This window comes from Salminus brasiliensis, chromosome 5 (genome assembly GCF_030463535.1).
Source record: "Salminus brasiliensis chromosome 5, fSalBra1.hap2, whole genome shotgun sequence".
In the NCBI taxonomy this organism is placed as follows: domain Eukaryota; kingdom Metazoa; phylum Chordata; class Actinopteri; order Characiformes; family Bryconidae; genus Salminus; species Salminus brasiliensis.
Genome location: NC_132882.1, coordinates 5,311,906 through 5,326,970, shown reverse-complemented (window position 1 = coordinate 5,326,970; position 15,065 = coordinate 5,311,906). Strand labels below are relative to the sequence as shown.

Genomic DNA, 15,065 nt, shown 5'->3' with positions numbered 1-15,065 from the left:
TACCATTACATAACCTACATCTAATGACATTAGGAATTACATAGGTAATAAATTAACTTTATTTACATTCTGCAAAAACAAGTTAATATTATGTATTTTTGAACTTATTAATCATTAGTTAGCTTTAATAGAGGAAATGTACACAACACCTTGTCATGAAAGTCAAATTTTAAAATTACATATATAAATATATTATAATTTTTTATATATATATATATATATATATATATATATATATATATATATAAAACAGTAAAATCTGCATTTTCACAAACAATGAGCACACTAAATACACCATATGAACAAAAGTATTTGGACACCTGCTCATTCATAGTTTCTTCCAAAATTAAAGGATATTATAAGAGTTTATCCTGCTTTTCTTGGAATATCTGAAAGTCCTTCTAGTAGATTTTGGAGGAGTATAGCTGTGAGATTCTGATTGCATTCAGCGACCAAAGCATTAATAAGGTCAGGATGTTGCTCCACCACCATCATTCCAGAGAACACTGGAGTGGAAGTTCCTCCACTGCTCCACAGCTCAATGCTGGGGGGCTTTATACCCCTCTACTAGCACACGCCTGGCATTATTAGGCAGCATGGTGCCACTAGGCTCATGCTCATCTGCTCCTGCTGAGAGTCCTATTCTATTGTTGGTGCTTCTCTTCAGAGTCTAGAGTCAAGTTGTATGTGCAACTTAAAGTAGCTGAAAGCATTCATTAGAAAGGGTGTCCACAAACATTTGGACATGTAGTGTCTTCTTTCCAAGCACTTAAAAACTTGACTCTGAACGTGATGGAAAATACAGGCTAGTGCTAATGCGGCTTGTTGAGTTCTGCTGCCATATGTTACTGAACCATCACGCTCTCTCTGAGCCTGGAGCGTTTCACAGTCACAGAATTTCTATTGATTGATTCTGGATACGCTGCTCTACTGAGCAGATGCTTTTAGCCTGCTGCTGCATTGTCTGTAATCCCATGGATGCTCTAAAGGCATTAGGGGAATCAATGGGTTTGTAGGTTGGAGCAGTGTAGATGCAGTTCGGAGTGGAAGGGCTGCATTAGTAGGCAGTAGCCATTTTTGTTTGGGATGCAGTCGTGAGCCAGCGTGTGAACTGAGCACGGGTATATAAGCAGCTTGGCACACGCTACACTTCCTCAAGGACCTTCTGGCTCTTCTCGCTACTCTGGACTACCAGGAACCCTGGCAGTAATCCACTAGTCACATAACCAAGGTTACATACGTACATACGTGTTTTCAGTGCTTTCCTTTGTGCTATATGATGCTTCTGACCGATTCTGACAGATTGCAGTGCTGATTTGACCCACAAGGCTTGTCCCAGAAGGCCAGGCCAAGTCCTGTGGTCCTTTTTAGATTTGGCCCTACTGGCTTGTGGTCATAGCTCGCAGTTGAAGGTGCAAGTTGAAAAGGTGTAAGGCGAAATGTGTCCTCCGCATTTGACCCATCTGTGGGTCACCGTGAACGCGCACAAACTAGTGACTAGGGGCAGTGAGCACACACACCCACAGACCCAACTCCAGCATCCAGGGAGCAGAGAGGGTGAAGGGTCTTGCTCAAGGGCCCAACAGTGGCAGCTTGCCGAGCCCGGGTATCGAACCCACAACCCTGTCATCAATAGCCCAGAGCTCTAACCGCTGAGCCACCTCTAGGTTGAAGGTCAGGATGTTGGATGCTCACCTCACCTCCCCAACTCATCCCAAACGTATTGGATAGACCAGCCATCTGTGTCCTCTATCATTCCGGAGGACACAGTTCCACTGCTCCACAGCTTGATGCCCATCTAGCCCACGCCTGGCATTATGGCTCCGGTTTGAGGTCCCCCCCCCCCCCAAAGCCACCCCCCCTTAATATCATGCACAGATCTTTAAACCCTGCTATCAGATAATGGATAGTCAGAAGCACTTTCTCAGGAGATCTCTCTCTCTCTCTCTCTCTCTCTCTCTCTCTCTCTCTCTCTCTCTCTCTCTGAAGAACTCTGTAGAACACACACTCACAGCTCCAGAGCTGATGAGTGTGTGTGGAAATGCTGATGATAGTTGCCATGGTGAAAAACTCTCAGTGCCAAGGTTTCATACCTGCTGTCTGACGAGCACTATGGATGTGATTAATGGCGTCCCACTCACGATTTCACAACCCACCCAAAAACAGAGCTCCAGTTGATTAGAAAGGGGTGTGTGTGTGTGTGTGTGTGTGTGTGTGTGTGTGTGTGTGTGTGTGTGTGTGTGTGTGTGTGTGAGCACACTGAGAGCACACTGCTGACTGGGATACTGTTTATACACAAACACACATCAACACCCCAATCAGGGGTTGAGGTGGTCCTGTTGCCCTGGTAACTGTAGACAGATCAGAATGTGAGTAAAGAGCTTGTTCTTCTACCCTAAAACACCCTGCTGGACTCGGACCGCCACGGTCTCTGGACGTCCGACACCTCCAGACAGAGGTCTGACGACCAGTGAATTCTAGCAGTATGTAATTGTGCTGACGACCATTAAACCCAAATTATCTTCTGTTCCTAATTTTTCAAAGTAGCCCCCCTTTCAGCCTTGATGCTGCTTGATGCTCACTCTTGGCGTTCTCTCCAGCGCGAGAAGCCTCCTGAGATGCTTTTCCAGCAGGCTTGTAGATCTGAGATCTTGTTTGCTGCCAAAAACTACTTGTTAATAAATATTTATAAATGTTTTTTTATTATTAAACATATAAATGTAAATAAATGTATATACAGGCAGTGACCTCACTAACCAATCAGCCAGAACATTAAAACCACCTGCCTAAGACTGTGTAGGTCCTTCTTGTGCTTCCAAAACATCTCTGACCTCTGAGGCATGGACTCCACAAGACCTCTGAAGGTGTCCTGCTGTGGTATCTGGCACCAAGACGTTTGCAGCAGATCCTTTAATAAGTCCTGTAAGTTGTGAGGTGGAGCCTCCATGGAGCATATTAACAAGCCTTAAGCGCCCATGATCACTGCGTACCAGGAACACCCCACCCTGCCTGATGTTCTGACACCAGCCATTGTCTAGAACATCACAGTTTGGTTCTTGTCAAAGTGTCTCAGATTCTTACGCTTGTCTATTTTTCCTTCTGACCTTATTGACTCTCTTGTTGCTGAATGCAATCAAATCCTCACAGCAGTGCTCCAGCATCTAGTAGAAAGCCTTCCCTGTAGAAACAGTTACTCCAACAAAAGCAAAAACTCTTGATTTCTGAAGGAACAAAGAATAAGCAGGTGTCCCAATACTTTTGTCATGAATTTAATCGGTGTGTGTGTTTTTTTTTTTTTGTTTGTTTGTTTTTTTTTTCCCTTTCAGGAGCAGTATTTTGCTCTGCGTCCTGAGCTGAGGAGCAGGGACTTTGGGGACATCAGTGAGCGCCTGGCGGTCCGTCAGCGTCTGCAGTGTCACTCCTTCAAGTGGTACCTGGAGAACATTTACCCGGAGATGCAGGTCTCCTCGCCGCAGAACAAACCCCAGCCGCCAGTCTTCATGAACCGCGGTGTGAAGAGGCCCAAAGTGCTGCAGCGTGGTCGGGTAACACTCCCTATGTAAAAACATTAATGTGAGAAGTTAGGAATAAATAGTGATGTTCAATTGGCAGCTTCACAAACCTCAGACGTTTAGTCTGGTCTGGTCTTGATTGATGGTTGAAGTGAGGGGTGAAGAAGATCACCATCATGGCCAGATCCAGAGAGCAACTATAGGGGCAGTGGTCTATAGGGGCAGAGCAACTATAGGGGCAGTGGTGGTTCAGCAGATAGAGCTCCGGGATATCGATAACAGGGTTGTGGGTTCGATTCCCGGGCTCGGCAAGCTGCCACTGTTGAGCAAGGCCCTTTACCCTCTTCGCTCCCCGGGCGCTGGAGTTGGCTGCCCACCGCTCTGGGTGTGTGTGTGTGTACTCACTGCCCCTAACACATGTGTGTGTGTGAGTGTGTGTTCACTACCAGATGGGTTAAATGCGGAGGACACATTTCGCTGTACAGTGACAAATACGTGCACCTTTACCTTTACCTAAATAGCATATCGTCGCTGTCCAGTGAAAAACCACAACTTCAGTGGAAAACGATTTTATTCCATGTCATGTTGGAGCATTTCTATTGGTCCATTCATCCAGTATTATCCACACAGTGCACAGAGCAACTTCAGGGTTAAAAAAAAAAACAAAAATCAAAATGGACAAAAATGGAGATACATGGATTTCATTGAACCGCAATGATATACACAATAACATGTAGCACAGCAGTGAAGCTAGCTCATGTAGCTAGTCTGTAAGCACCAAGCCTGCATTGGCAAATGCTTCTATACATTCAGTGATCATGAAAATAGCTATCCAACAAAGTCTCAGTGAGATTAGCTTGGAGAGTTTACAAATGGCTAGTTTCTGGGTGTCTGCATTGCGCCGCTTAGAGTAACAGTAATTAACGAGTAATTTTCTCTGGTCATGTCGGCACTGTTCACACGTCATGTTTCACTGCCTACTCAGCTCGCTTAGAACCATGAGTGAACCAGTACTAAAAAGTATCCAGTTCCAGGTACCAGGTACCAAAGTTGCCTAAAAGTTGAGTAGAGTAGTGTAGGCACCCTGCAATGTTCTCTTCTTAGGATTAATTTTAGGAATTGGTATCTGGGCTCCCCCTACAGTTGGGGAGTGTAATTCTCCCTGTTACAGTCCGTGAAGCTTCTACATGATTCTGAAGCTGCTGTTTTAAGTGGACATTGCTGCTGAGAATACTACTTTAAGAGTTAGTAATTTCTCTACTTTTAAGACAGTATTTTTCCACTGCATTAATCAGTGGATGAGGTGAGGTGGGTCGTAAGGTGTGCATTTTACTGCTGATCCCAGCTTAAAGACCCTGAATCCACAAAAATCAGAAATCTAAAAGTCTGATCTTCATGTGATGGTCCTTCTTCAACACTGAGAGATGGAGGTAATCTAACTAAACTCACACACCTGAAGAAACGTCTTTAGTCATCATTTATAAAATAGAATTAATAGAAATATAATTACACACACATTTATCACTCCTTCAGATGTGTAGAATCAGACTCCGCTGCGGAACATCAGCTGCAGATGATCAGAACATGGTTGGAGAGGATTATTCTGGAGGAGTCTGGAGTCTTATTTAAACCTCAAAAGTTTAGTCTGGTCTGATCTTGATTGATGGTTAAAGTGAGGGGTGAAGAAGATCACCATCATGGCCAGATCCAGAGAGCTCTCTGAGGCCTTCAGAAAGAAGGGTGGAGATGCACCCTTAAACAGATCTCAGAACATTTAGAAATTCCACTACATCATTTTACAGTGGAACAGCTGACCAACATGACCAGATCAGACCGTCCTAGCAAGTTCAGCCCAAGAGCAGAACTCCTCAAGATGTATGAAGACGTCTCAAACAATCTTAATGTCCTCACAAGACCTACAGGGAGCTCTTGTTTTACTGTTAATGTCACAGTCCAGCATCTACCATCAGATGATTTTCATGGAGCTGTGCAAGGGGCAGACCCTTTCAGTGGAGCCAGATTAGGAAATGTAGAGAACAATATTGTCGGACATGAGACTTTAAACCCCGAATAGTGTCCTATCACGCTCTCCTTCCGTATCTGAAGCAGTGTGGGTAAACAAAGCTGTTGTGTGGGCCGGTAGTGTGAAGTCTAGGTGAGGAACATGATTAGTTCTCTGGAAAGTTCTGTTGAAAATAACAAATCTGATGTGTGAAACACGGTCCATGTCCTCTTTCGGTCAGCAGGGGGCAGTGTGGTCAAGCACTTTGGTGCTGTGTACTGCTAGAGAGCCAGGAATCGTGGGTAGTGACCTGTATTTTTCCACTGTGTAAATCAGTGGATGGGGTGAGGTGGGGTGGGGGGGCTTTGCCTCAAGGTGTGCATTTTACTCCCGATCCTGGCTTAAAGACCCTGAATCCACAAAAATCATTTATTGCTACTTGCAAAGAATTGAGGGTAATGAGTACTTGCCACAAATGGGTAATGAAAGTCTCAAATTAAAGCAGACGAAGATGTTTTTCAGGCCCTCGCTGTGAATCTGTACCACACAATTACCTAAACTAGGGGTTTCAGACGGAGGTCCTGCAGGGTAATTCAGGATATACTGTTTCTCTATGCTGCTGCTCGATCATGAGGTGGCTCTTCTACCCTTAAGAATAGAGACTCATGCTCACGGGTGAACCCTCAATGTGAAGTGGTTGGAGACGGACCTGTATTTATTTATTTTGACCTGATTTTTTTTTTTTTTTTTTCTGAACAGCCACAGAAGAACAGTCTCGGTGGTATCATATCAGCATTGTGACGCCAATAAAGCCAATAAGCCACAAGTACAAACTAAATACTGTACAGCCTTTTTTCTTATGCAGTTTTTCCTGGACGTCGTGGCATGGACTGTGTTAGGTTTTTATTATAGAGGTTAGCCGGTGCACAGTGGAGCGCCAATTGCTCTGTACCACTCACCAGAGCAGTTGACGGAGATTGCTTTCCTCTCTGGCATCAATGGCATCACCACTATAGGAAGTCCATGTGTGAGAAGTCCACTCCTGGTATTGATATTCAAGGGTTACCGACATGCTACCACCTTTCGCCCAGCACCCTATTATCAAGCCCTTTCGGCCATCAGTCAAATCACACCCTTTGCCCATGATGATCTTTTAGCATTCAGCTACAGCTGACTGGTGTGCCCGCTTATTTATTCATTTACATTTACAGCATTTAGCAGACGCTCTTATCCAGAGCGACTTACAAGGTTACTGGTATTACAGAGGTGGGCCAATGTAGTGTTAGGAGTCCTGCCCAAGGGTTAGTCACCCAGACCAGGAATTGAACCCCAGTCTCCCACGTGGTGTGGTAGCTCACTGGCAGGCAGAGGTGTTATCGGTTGTGCCACACCAACCATGCAGCCATGCATTCATGCAGCTAACCCTGACACAGCCGGGGTCTGAGAGAGCACAATTGGCCATGATCTCTCTGGGTAGGTAGATGGCGCTCTCTCCCCTCAACACTCTTAAGTGGTGGAGCCAGGGACCTGCCGCTTTCCTCTGAGCGTGTCGGCTGCCAGTTTGAAAAGAGTGGTGGCAGTCTTCACATGTGTCGGAGGAGAGCCCTTACCCTTCTAGTGTCGGGAGCTTTGCTACAGCTAGGGGGAGCTAGAAACAAGTGGGTTACTTGGCAGTACCGATTTAGGAGAAATGGGGGGGACAGGAAGGGGATTTATAATAATTTATAAAATAATTCCAAACCAGGGGAGGTCGTAATATTTTGATAGGACTGTGACAGTGGGCGAAGAGTGGAAAAGCATCTCGTGAAGTGCTACAATTTCACAGGAAAATGTAGAACCGTGGTAGTGAAGGTGTACAGAGAATTGATCTCTGGCACGCTGTAGAACTGTGGTTCAGTACTGTAGAGCAGTTAACCTCTATAAAGAACATCTCCCATCACCTAACACAGTCCAGGTCACGACACCTTGCTAGCGTAATCCGATCCAAGGGTGGATATTCTCACTTTAGGTTGGGGATCAGAATATTTTGACTTGACCGTGTGTTATTTTAATACTTTAATGGACTGTAATAGTGTTTCTGCCTGCGTTTAAAGTTCATATACTGTATTGTACTGTTGGATTTGGGTGGAAACGATGTATTAAAAGCTTAAAACCTAGAAAAATGTGCAATCGGGGTAAGATTAGGCAGTCTGGAAGCTTTAAGGATTCAAACATTACATTTGCAGTTAAAGCTTTATGATGAGCATCTCAGATAGAGCTGCTATAACTGAAGTTAATAGTAAATGTTAGTGTCTTTTATGGTGTATCTAAATGCCGTATAGTGACCTACTCTCTCTTTGTCTCTCTCTCTCTCTCTCTCTCTAAGCTGCGTAATCTGTCGGCTAATAAGTGTCTGGTGGCGCAAGGTCGTCCCAGCCAGAAGGGCGGCACTGTTGTGGTAAAACCCTGTGATTCTCAGGATCCTGAACAGGTACAGAATTAACATCCATCCATCTTTCTTTATTTTTTAATATGTTAAGGCTGCAGTATGTGAGAAATATTTGTTTTTACAGTTGGTGAGGGCAATTCACTTTTACACCACTGCTGTAAATACAAATCCTGCTTTGAGCGCCCCCTCATAGACAGCTGTACACATGCATTTCTGGGCAATCAGAGTGCTCCAGAAGCTTGATCTGAAGGTGGAGCAGCATGTGGGCTGAGGCGGTAGAGTAACACTACAGGATTTTACACTAATAAGACTATGGGTTATGCAGTGTTACACAGCAGCAGTTCTGGAGAGAGGTTCTCCTCCTGCAGCTCCACCACCAAACCTCCATAGTGCAGTAGCAGCAGCAGTGCTCCGGCCTGGAGTGGGAATGACGGACACGCCGTTCTCCCCCTGTTACAGTCAGTGGAGCATCAGCATGATCCTGAAGCTTATGTTTTGAGGTGGAATTGATGCATAAACCTATGCAGTTTAGAGTGGAGTTCAGCTCTGTTTCAGTGCTTTTTAGTTTGGGCTGTTCAGGACTGGGAGGAAGGAAACCGATACCACTCATACCAGCGCAGGCGTGACTACAGCAGTCAGGAGCTGCTCACTGTAGACATATTATTCAGTGTGATCGGTTCATGCCTTCACTCAGGCTTTCGGCTGAATTTAAACACTGTAAATCTGCTGCTTCACCCCGAAACTGCTGTTCCTCTAGACCTCTGCTGGATAGTCTGGTTTCAGACTGGCTCAGACAGACGTTTTCTGCGGGTTTAAAATGGTGCAGAGTGAGTCACACAGAACAGCTGCAAAAAAGTCACCAAATGAAACGAGAGATGCTACAGCACCGACCTGCCCTGAGGAAATAAAGGACTCTGAAGCTGAACTCTCTCTAAATTCCCTCGTCTGCTTGGACCTGGATTCAGACCCACATTTCTGTGGAGGCATGGACTGAGAGTCCGCACCCCGATCAATACACCCCACTAGTTTGTCAAACACAAGTAAGATTGGTCCACACCAAAACAATGCAGTGATTCGGTCTTATCGGATCATATCGATTACAGGAGCAACCAGTAATTTAATACTGGAGTGTTTTAGATGACGGGAAGATTAAATATTCCGAATATCCAAGACAAGGCCAGTTTATTTATATATGATACCTCAAAATGCTTCACATAAACGGAAATATACACAGACATGGAGGACAAAAAACATTTAAAAGCAATAAAAAAGTATTTAAACATAATAATAAATGAAACAAATGGAAGACTAATAATTAATTAAATAAATTACATTCAATTTGCAGTTAAAGCTTTATGATGAACATCTCAGATAGAGCTGCTATAACTGAAGTTAATAGTAAATGTTAGTGTCTTTTATAGTGTATCTAAATGCTGTATAGTGACCTACTCTCTCTCTCTCAGCCACGTAATAATACAAAAAAAAATTATAAGTAATATTATATATAATTATAATAAGTAAGAATGCACCTATCCGATACTAGACTAGTAAAAAGAAATGACCTGGATCAGGTATTGAATAATTAGACCGATCTACAGCACCGATCCATTCACTGAACCCGATTCCTGCACCACTGGTATTCTAGGCTTCATAACTCTGGATCAGTGTAACCTACAGACGTCATACACACAGTGAGACTTTCCCTATCAAACCCAACATCAACTATCGGCATTACAATTCGCTTTGTTTATATCTTTATTATTTATTCTCAAAAACACAGTATTGATTATTAATAGTTTACATGTAAAGGTTGTTTGCAGTGATTCATTTTGTGGTGTGTTTAAACTCCGACCACTAGAGGGCAGTGTTGTGCTGTCTTCACATCGCACTGTTCTGATTGGATAAAAAATTCAACTTTGACTCAGATTTTATGCAGATGATGGTGTTTTTACACTTTGATAGTTTTCCTAAAGTTAGACTTTTAAAAAATCACTAAACTGAACCTGATTGCCAGGTTCTTGCCATTGCACACAGCTCTAGTATTATGTCTGTCACTTGAAGTTCAGCTCTGTAGCAGCTGTAATAATTGAGTGCCGTCTGTGTGTAGGAGTGGGCCTACGATGAGGAGCATGAGCTGATCCTGGCAGGACTGCTGTGTTTGGACATGTCGGAGATCCGCTCGTCAGACCCTCCACGCCTCATGAAGTGCCACGGCTCCGGAGGCTCTCAGCAGTGGTCCCTCGGGGTGAGACTCCTCCTGCTTGTGTCCAGTTTCTTGTTTTCTCAGACAGGTACCCTGGCAGGTATCGGTGACGGTCATGGGACACTGACCTAACACTCCCCAACATCCATGTAGTGTAGATAGTTGGCTTCACACACTTCCAGAATAAGCATTGATGAACTCTTATGAGAACTCTTCAATCATTAAAATTATTCTGTTATATAGAGTTAATTACAGGTAGACAATCACTGATCACTTGCTTTGTTTATTTGGGTTTATTATAATGTTATATAGTTAATTAAAGGTAGACACTCACTGACCACTGACTTTATGTTTATTTGGGTTTATTATAATGTTATATAGAGTTAATTACAGGTAGACAGTCACTGACCGCTAACTTTGTTTTTTTTGGGTTTATTCTAATGTTATATAGAGTTAATTACAGGTAGACACTCACTGACCACTGACTTTATGTTTATTTGGGTTTATTCTAATGTTATATAGAGTTAATGACAGGTAGACACTCACTGACCACTGACTTTATGTTTATTTGGGTTTATTATAATGTTATATAGAGTTAATTACAGGTAGACAGTCACTGACCGCTAACTTTGTTTTTTTTGGGTTTATTCTAATGTTATATAGAGTTAATTACAGGTAGACACTCACTGACCACTGACTTTATGTTTATTTGGGTTTATTCTAATGTTATATAGAGTTAATTACAGGTAGACACTCACTGACCTCTGACTTTGTTTTTTTGGGTTTATTCTAATGTTATATAGAGTTAATTACAGGTAGACACTCACTGACCACTGACTTTGTTTTTTTGGGTTTATTCTAAAGTTATATAGTTAATTACAGGTAGACACACTATTAGCTATATTAATTCTATATAAAATAAGAATCTTCTTATTCTAATGTTAATGTTATATAGGCTTAATTACAGATAGACACTTCATATTAGCTATGTAGACACACTCACTGACCACTGACCTTGTTTATTTGGGTTTATTCTAGTTATTCGGATTCTTCACAGGCGTCAAATATGGCGGTCATAAATGTTCCTCTTTTGCAGAAGAATAACCGGCTCTACCAGGTGTCTGTTGGTCAGTGTCTGGCGGTGGTGGATCCTCTCAGCCATAAGGGATACGTTGCCATGGCAATCTGTGACGGTTCAGAGGCCCAGCAGTGGCAGTTGGAGAGTTGATGCTGCAGTTTTTGGGCGCTTTGAGCTCACGCCACCCCCTCCTGGCTGTGGAGGGAACTATGCGGTGTGATAGCAGCTGGTGAGGACTACTGGACCAGCAAGCACACAGCCTGGCTCGCGGTGGCTTCAGGATTGAATGTGGAGGCGTTGTCTCTGGCAGCCTTACTAGCTCTCTGGAAATGAATGGGAGGAATTTGAGTGTCATTTTTAATCCCTATCACGCTAATCATGGCTGAAAGCGCCCCCTATGGTCAGATTTACGTTTGTTTTAGTTTCAGTAAATATTCGATAATGTTTTTTGTTCTTATTTATAATTTGTTTTTAATCTGAGGTTTAACCAGTTTGCACAGTGATCATGCAGAGACGATTCAGAGGAGCTTTCACTTCAGCTGTGTTGTAAATTTCTGAGTTACAGAGCAGTGTCAGCTGGCAGTATTAGAGTTGTCATCTTTGTGTCTTTTGTTCATTTAAATTGTCGCCTTCTGCTTTTGCTTCCTTCTTATTACAGTGGAATTACGTAAAGGACAGTACTTGCTTAACCTGTATCCTGTATTAGCATCTGTGTTTGTTTCCAATCACAGGATTTTAGATTTTCACCAACATTAATTGCTACAGCAGAGCATGACTCGGTCACTGTGCCGTTACTCAGCTGAATAACACACTTCAGACCCGCAGCCTGTCCACAAGCGTTCAGATGCAAAGCAAAGTTTGAAAGGTGAAGGTGTGAATTACCAGTTACTCTGGTCATTTTAATGTAAAAACAGGAGGGCCAGTCTGCTGTGAAAATGGAGTGCAGTTACATGTCCCTCTGTCTCTCTGTCCCTTTCTTTTCTTTTGTAAATGACGGAACCAAATAATAAAGATGATTTAATAAAACGTGCAGCAAAGCCTTTTTTCTACAGGCACAGAAGAAAGAGGGGAAAAAATCTCCCCTCCTCCATGACCCGGCCCTCCCAACAGTCCTCCAGGGGGCAGCAGTTTGAGTTCATTCGGTTCACTCAGTCAGGTGGTCTTGTTATGGCTCTGTCAACCCCCCCCCCTCTTGTTGAACAGGCTTGGAAGTGTGGAGCACACTGTGGAGTATGAAGACATGGTTTCCTTGAATGGTTCACTCCCTTTTCTGTGTTTTTAAAGCCAATTATTGTATTATGTCCAAATATCTGTCAGAGGTGTTTAATTAAAACTTAAAAAAAAAAAAGGAGAAAATGTCCTCAAGCCAAGGTCCAGAACATCATGTTTCAGTGCCATATCCTGTAAACTGAAGTAGCCTTAGTGGTTCTGTCTACAGTTTCTGTAGTTAACAACTGAATGTTTTAATTAGAAAAGCAAAGTTTGATTATGATTCAGTAAAATCCAGCAATATTTAAGTTTTCACACTAAACTGGACGAGTTAAATAAGTCACTGCTGTCCAGTAAAAACCCTTAACTCTGAATGGAAGTCAATGTAAAGAGTTTAATCCAGGTAATTTAGAGCATTTCTATTGGTCCATTTGTGCAGTTATTGACCGTGTACAGAAGCAACTACAGGGTTCAAACCATGGAGGAAACTGCAAATGTATGAGAATGGAGATACATGGTTTTCACTGGACAGCAGCGATTTGCTCTAAATGTTTTTTTTAATTCAGTAAAATTAAAAAATGAAACCATGCTTTTAATGGACAGAAATGTGCATCTTAAAATCATGTGCTTAGTAACTCGTCTGGTGATCCTGCTTCACATTACTGCCTGTAGTAATCTCCACAGTCTCGGACGTAGCGTTGGGCAGCATCCACTCTCAACAATCTCCAAACATAAAAGCTGAGGAGGTGTAAAAGCAGGTCTTTTCAAGGTCTTTTCATGGGACAGGTGAGGTCTTTATGGTTCTTTTACAGGACGGGACGTTTTTTTACGGGACAAGACAGGTCTTTATGGGTCTTTTACGGGACAGGACAGGTCTTTTTGAGTCTTTTATGGGATAGGACAGGAGAGGTCTTTTTTCATGGGACAGGACAGGTTTTTTGAGGTCTTTTACAGGGCAGGAAAAGTCTTTTTGGGTCTTTTACGAGACAGGACATGTCTTTTATGGGGCAGGAAAAGCCTTATGGGTCTTTAATGGGACAGGACGTGTTTTTGAGTCTTTTACGGGACAGGAAAAATCTTATGGAACTTTTATGGGACAGAAAAGGTTATTTTGAGGTCTTTTATGGGATAGGACAGGTCTTTTATGGGACAGGTCTTTTTGAGGTCTTTATGAGACAGGAAAGGTCTTTTTGAGGTCTTTTATTGGATGACCGGTCTTTTATGGGATAGGACAGGTCTTTTTGGGTCTTTTATGAGACAGGAAAGGTCTTTTTGAGGTCTTTTATTGGATGACCGGTCTTTTATGGGATAGGACAGGTCTTTTTGGGTCTTTTACGAGACAGGACAGGTCTTTTTGAGGTATTTTATGGGACAGGAAAGCAAATGTATGTATTTTAAATATTTGTGTTGAGGACACGGAGACTCCTGATTCTGGTCTCATGGGTTTAAACCCCTCAGTGCCTGAATTGCATCACTATTTAGAAAACGTGATGGAATTTAAGCACATTCATAGTGAGGTTGAGTTTTTCTTGGTGGTGCCAATGTGCTATTCAGTCCAGCTGCAGACGATCATGGATGATCTAATCCACAAACCTCCAGCTGTATCGTGTGCTCACAGCACCACTTCCACCATTATCAGGAAAGCTCAACCAAAACTGGTCTTGCATCAGCTTCTCAAAGTCTATCCTGACTGAGGAGCCTCATTACCTCCATGGGTCCCATCTGTTTCCACCATCTCCAAAGCCAGGTTGCAGCATGTTCACTCTGCCCAGAGGCTCTCTGGCTTCCAGCTCCTCTTCTCCAGGCCCTTATAATGATCCATAACAGCAGAAAGAACAGTGACTATCAGCACAGGACCCCATCACCACCTCTCCACCAGAAACTGCCCTTTCAGAAGGGGTTAGAGTCCATCTGGAACCCCACACTACCCCCAGATTATTCCCTGGAGCAATCTGACTTGCGAATGAGGGTCAGACTCTAAAACCAGTAAGACCAGTAACACCAGTAAAATCCCTTCTCTATTACACTGGCTTTTCTGACTAACTGTGGGGTTCAGCCATTTGGGGAACATTAATCTGAGGCTTCCTTAGTTTGAAATGGGAGATGCTAGGCTAATGTTGCTAACTAACCCTGGACTCAGACGGTCACCGATCTCATTTCTGTAAATTCAGGCCCACAGCCTCTCTCAACCGTCTCTCAGACTGCCTCCAGACCCTAATTTATTTTGTGAGGATGAATAAATGTGGTTAATGGGGCAGTTTGTTTTACTCTACTCTATAAACTCTATTTTATAGATTGGTGAGTGAATTTACTTTGATGACTGTCCAAGTTCAGCGTTTGTTGGCCTGGCATTTCCCTTTCTAAGCTAAAGAGCCATACGCCAGATACCAAACATGCCCTGGTTGGTTGGTTGGGGTCAGTGATCTGTCATGCTCATCTGATTATGATTTTATTATTTAACTAACTTTAACTTTAATTTCAGATTTTTCTTCTGAACTTTCCACTTAAGAGAAAAATCTGTGGTATTCTCCAAAAACATCTGTCCAGGCTGTTCACGACGGCCTCAGACTTCTCTCAGTGTTAGAGTTCAGAAGGTCAGCCTCTAAAGTGATCAGTTGAATTATCTGAATAAC

At 43.0% G+C, this 15,065-nt stretch overlaps 1 protein-coding gene across 1 annotated transcript in view; it reads left to right on the top strand.

The window, feature by feature from the left end:
* Nucleotides 1-12,249, top strand: part of galnt11 (UDP-N-acetyl-alpha-D-galactosamine:polypeptide N-acetylgalactosaminyltransferase 11 (GalNAc-T11)) — a 32,946-nt gene extending 20,697 nt beyond the window's left edge. The window contains exons 9-12 of the mRNA XM_072679291.1: nt 3,327-3,545; nt 7,880-7,984; nt 10,050-10,187; nt 11,242-12,249. Of these exons, the coding sequence (XP_072535392.1) occupies nt 3,327-3,545; nt 7,880-7,984; nt 10,050-10,187; nt 11,242-11,373 (594 nt within the window). The 3' untranslated portion in view covers nt 11,374-12,249. The remainder of the gene's footprint in view (nt 1-3,326; nt 3,546-7,879; nt 7,985-10,049; nt 10,188-11,241) is intronic.
* The last annotated feature ends 2,816 nt before the right edge of the window (nt 12,250-15,065 follow it).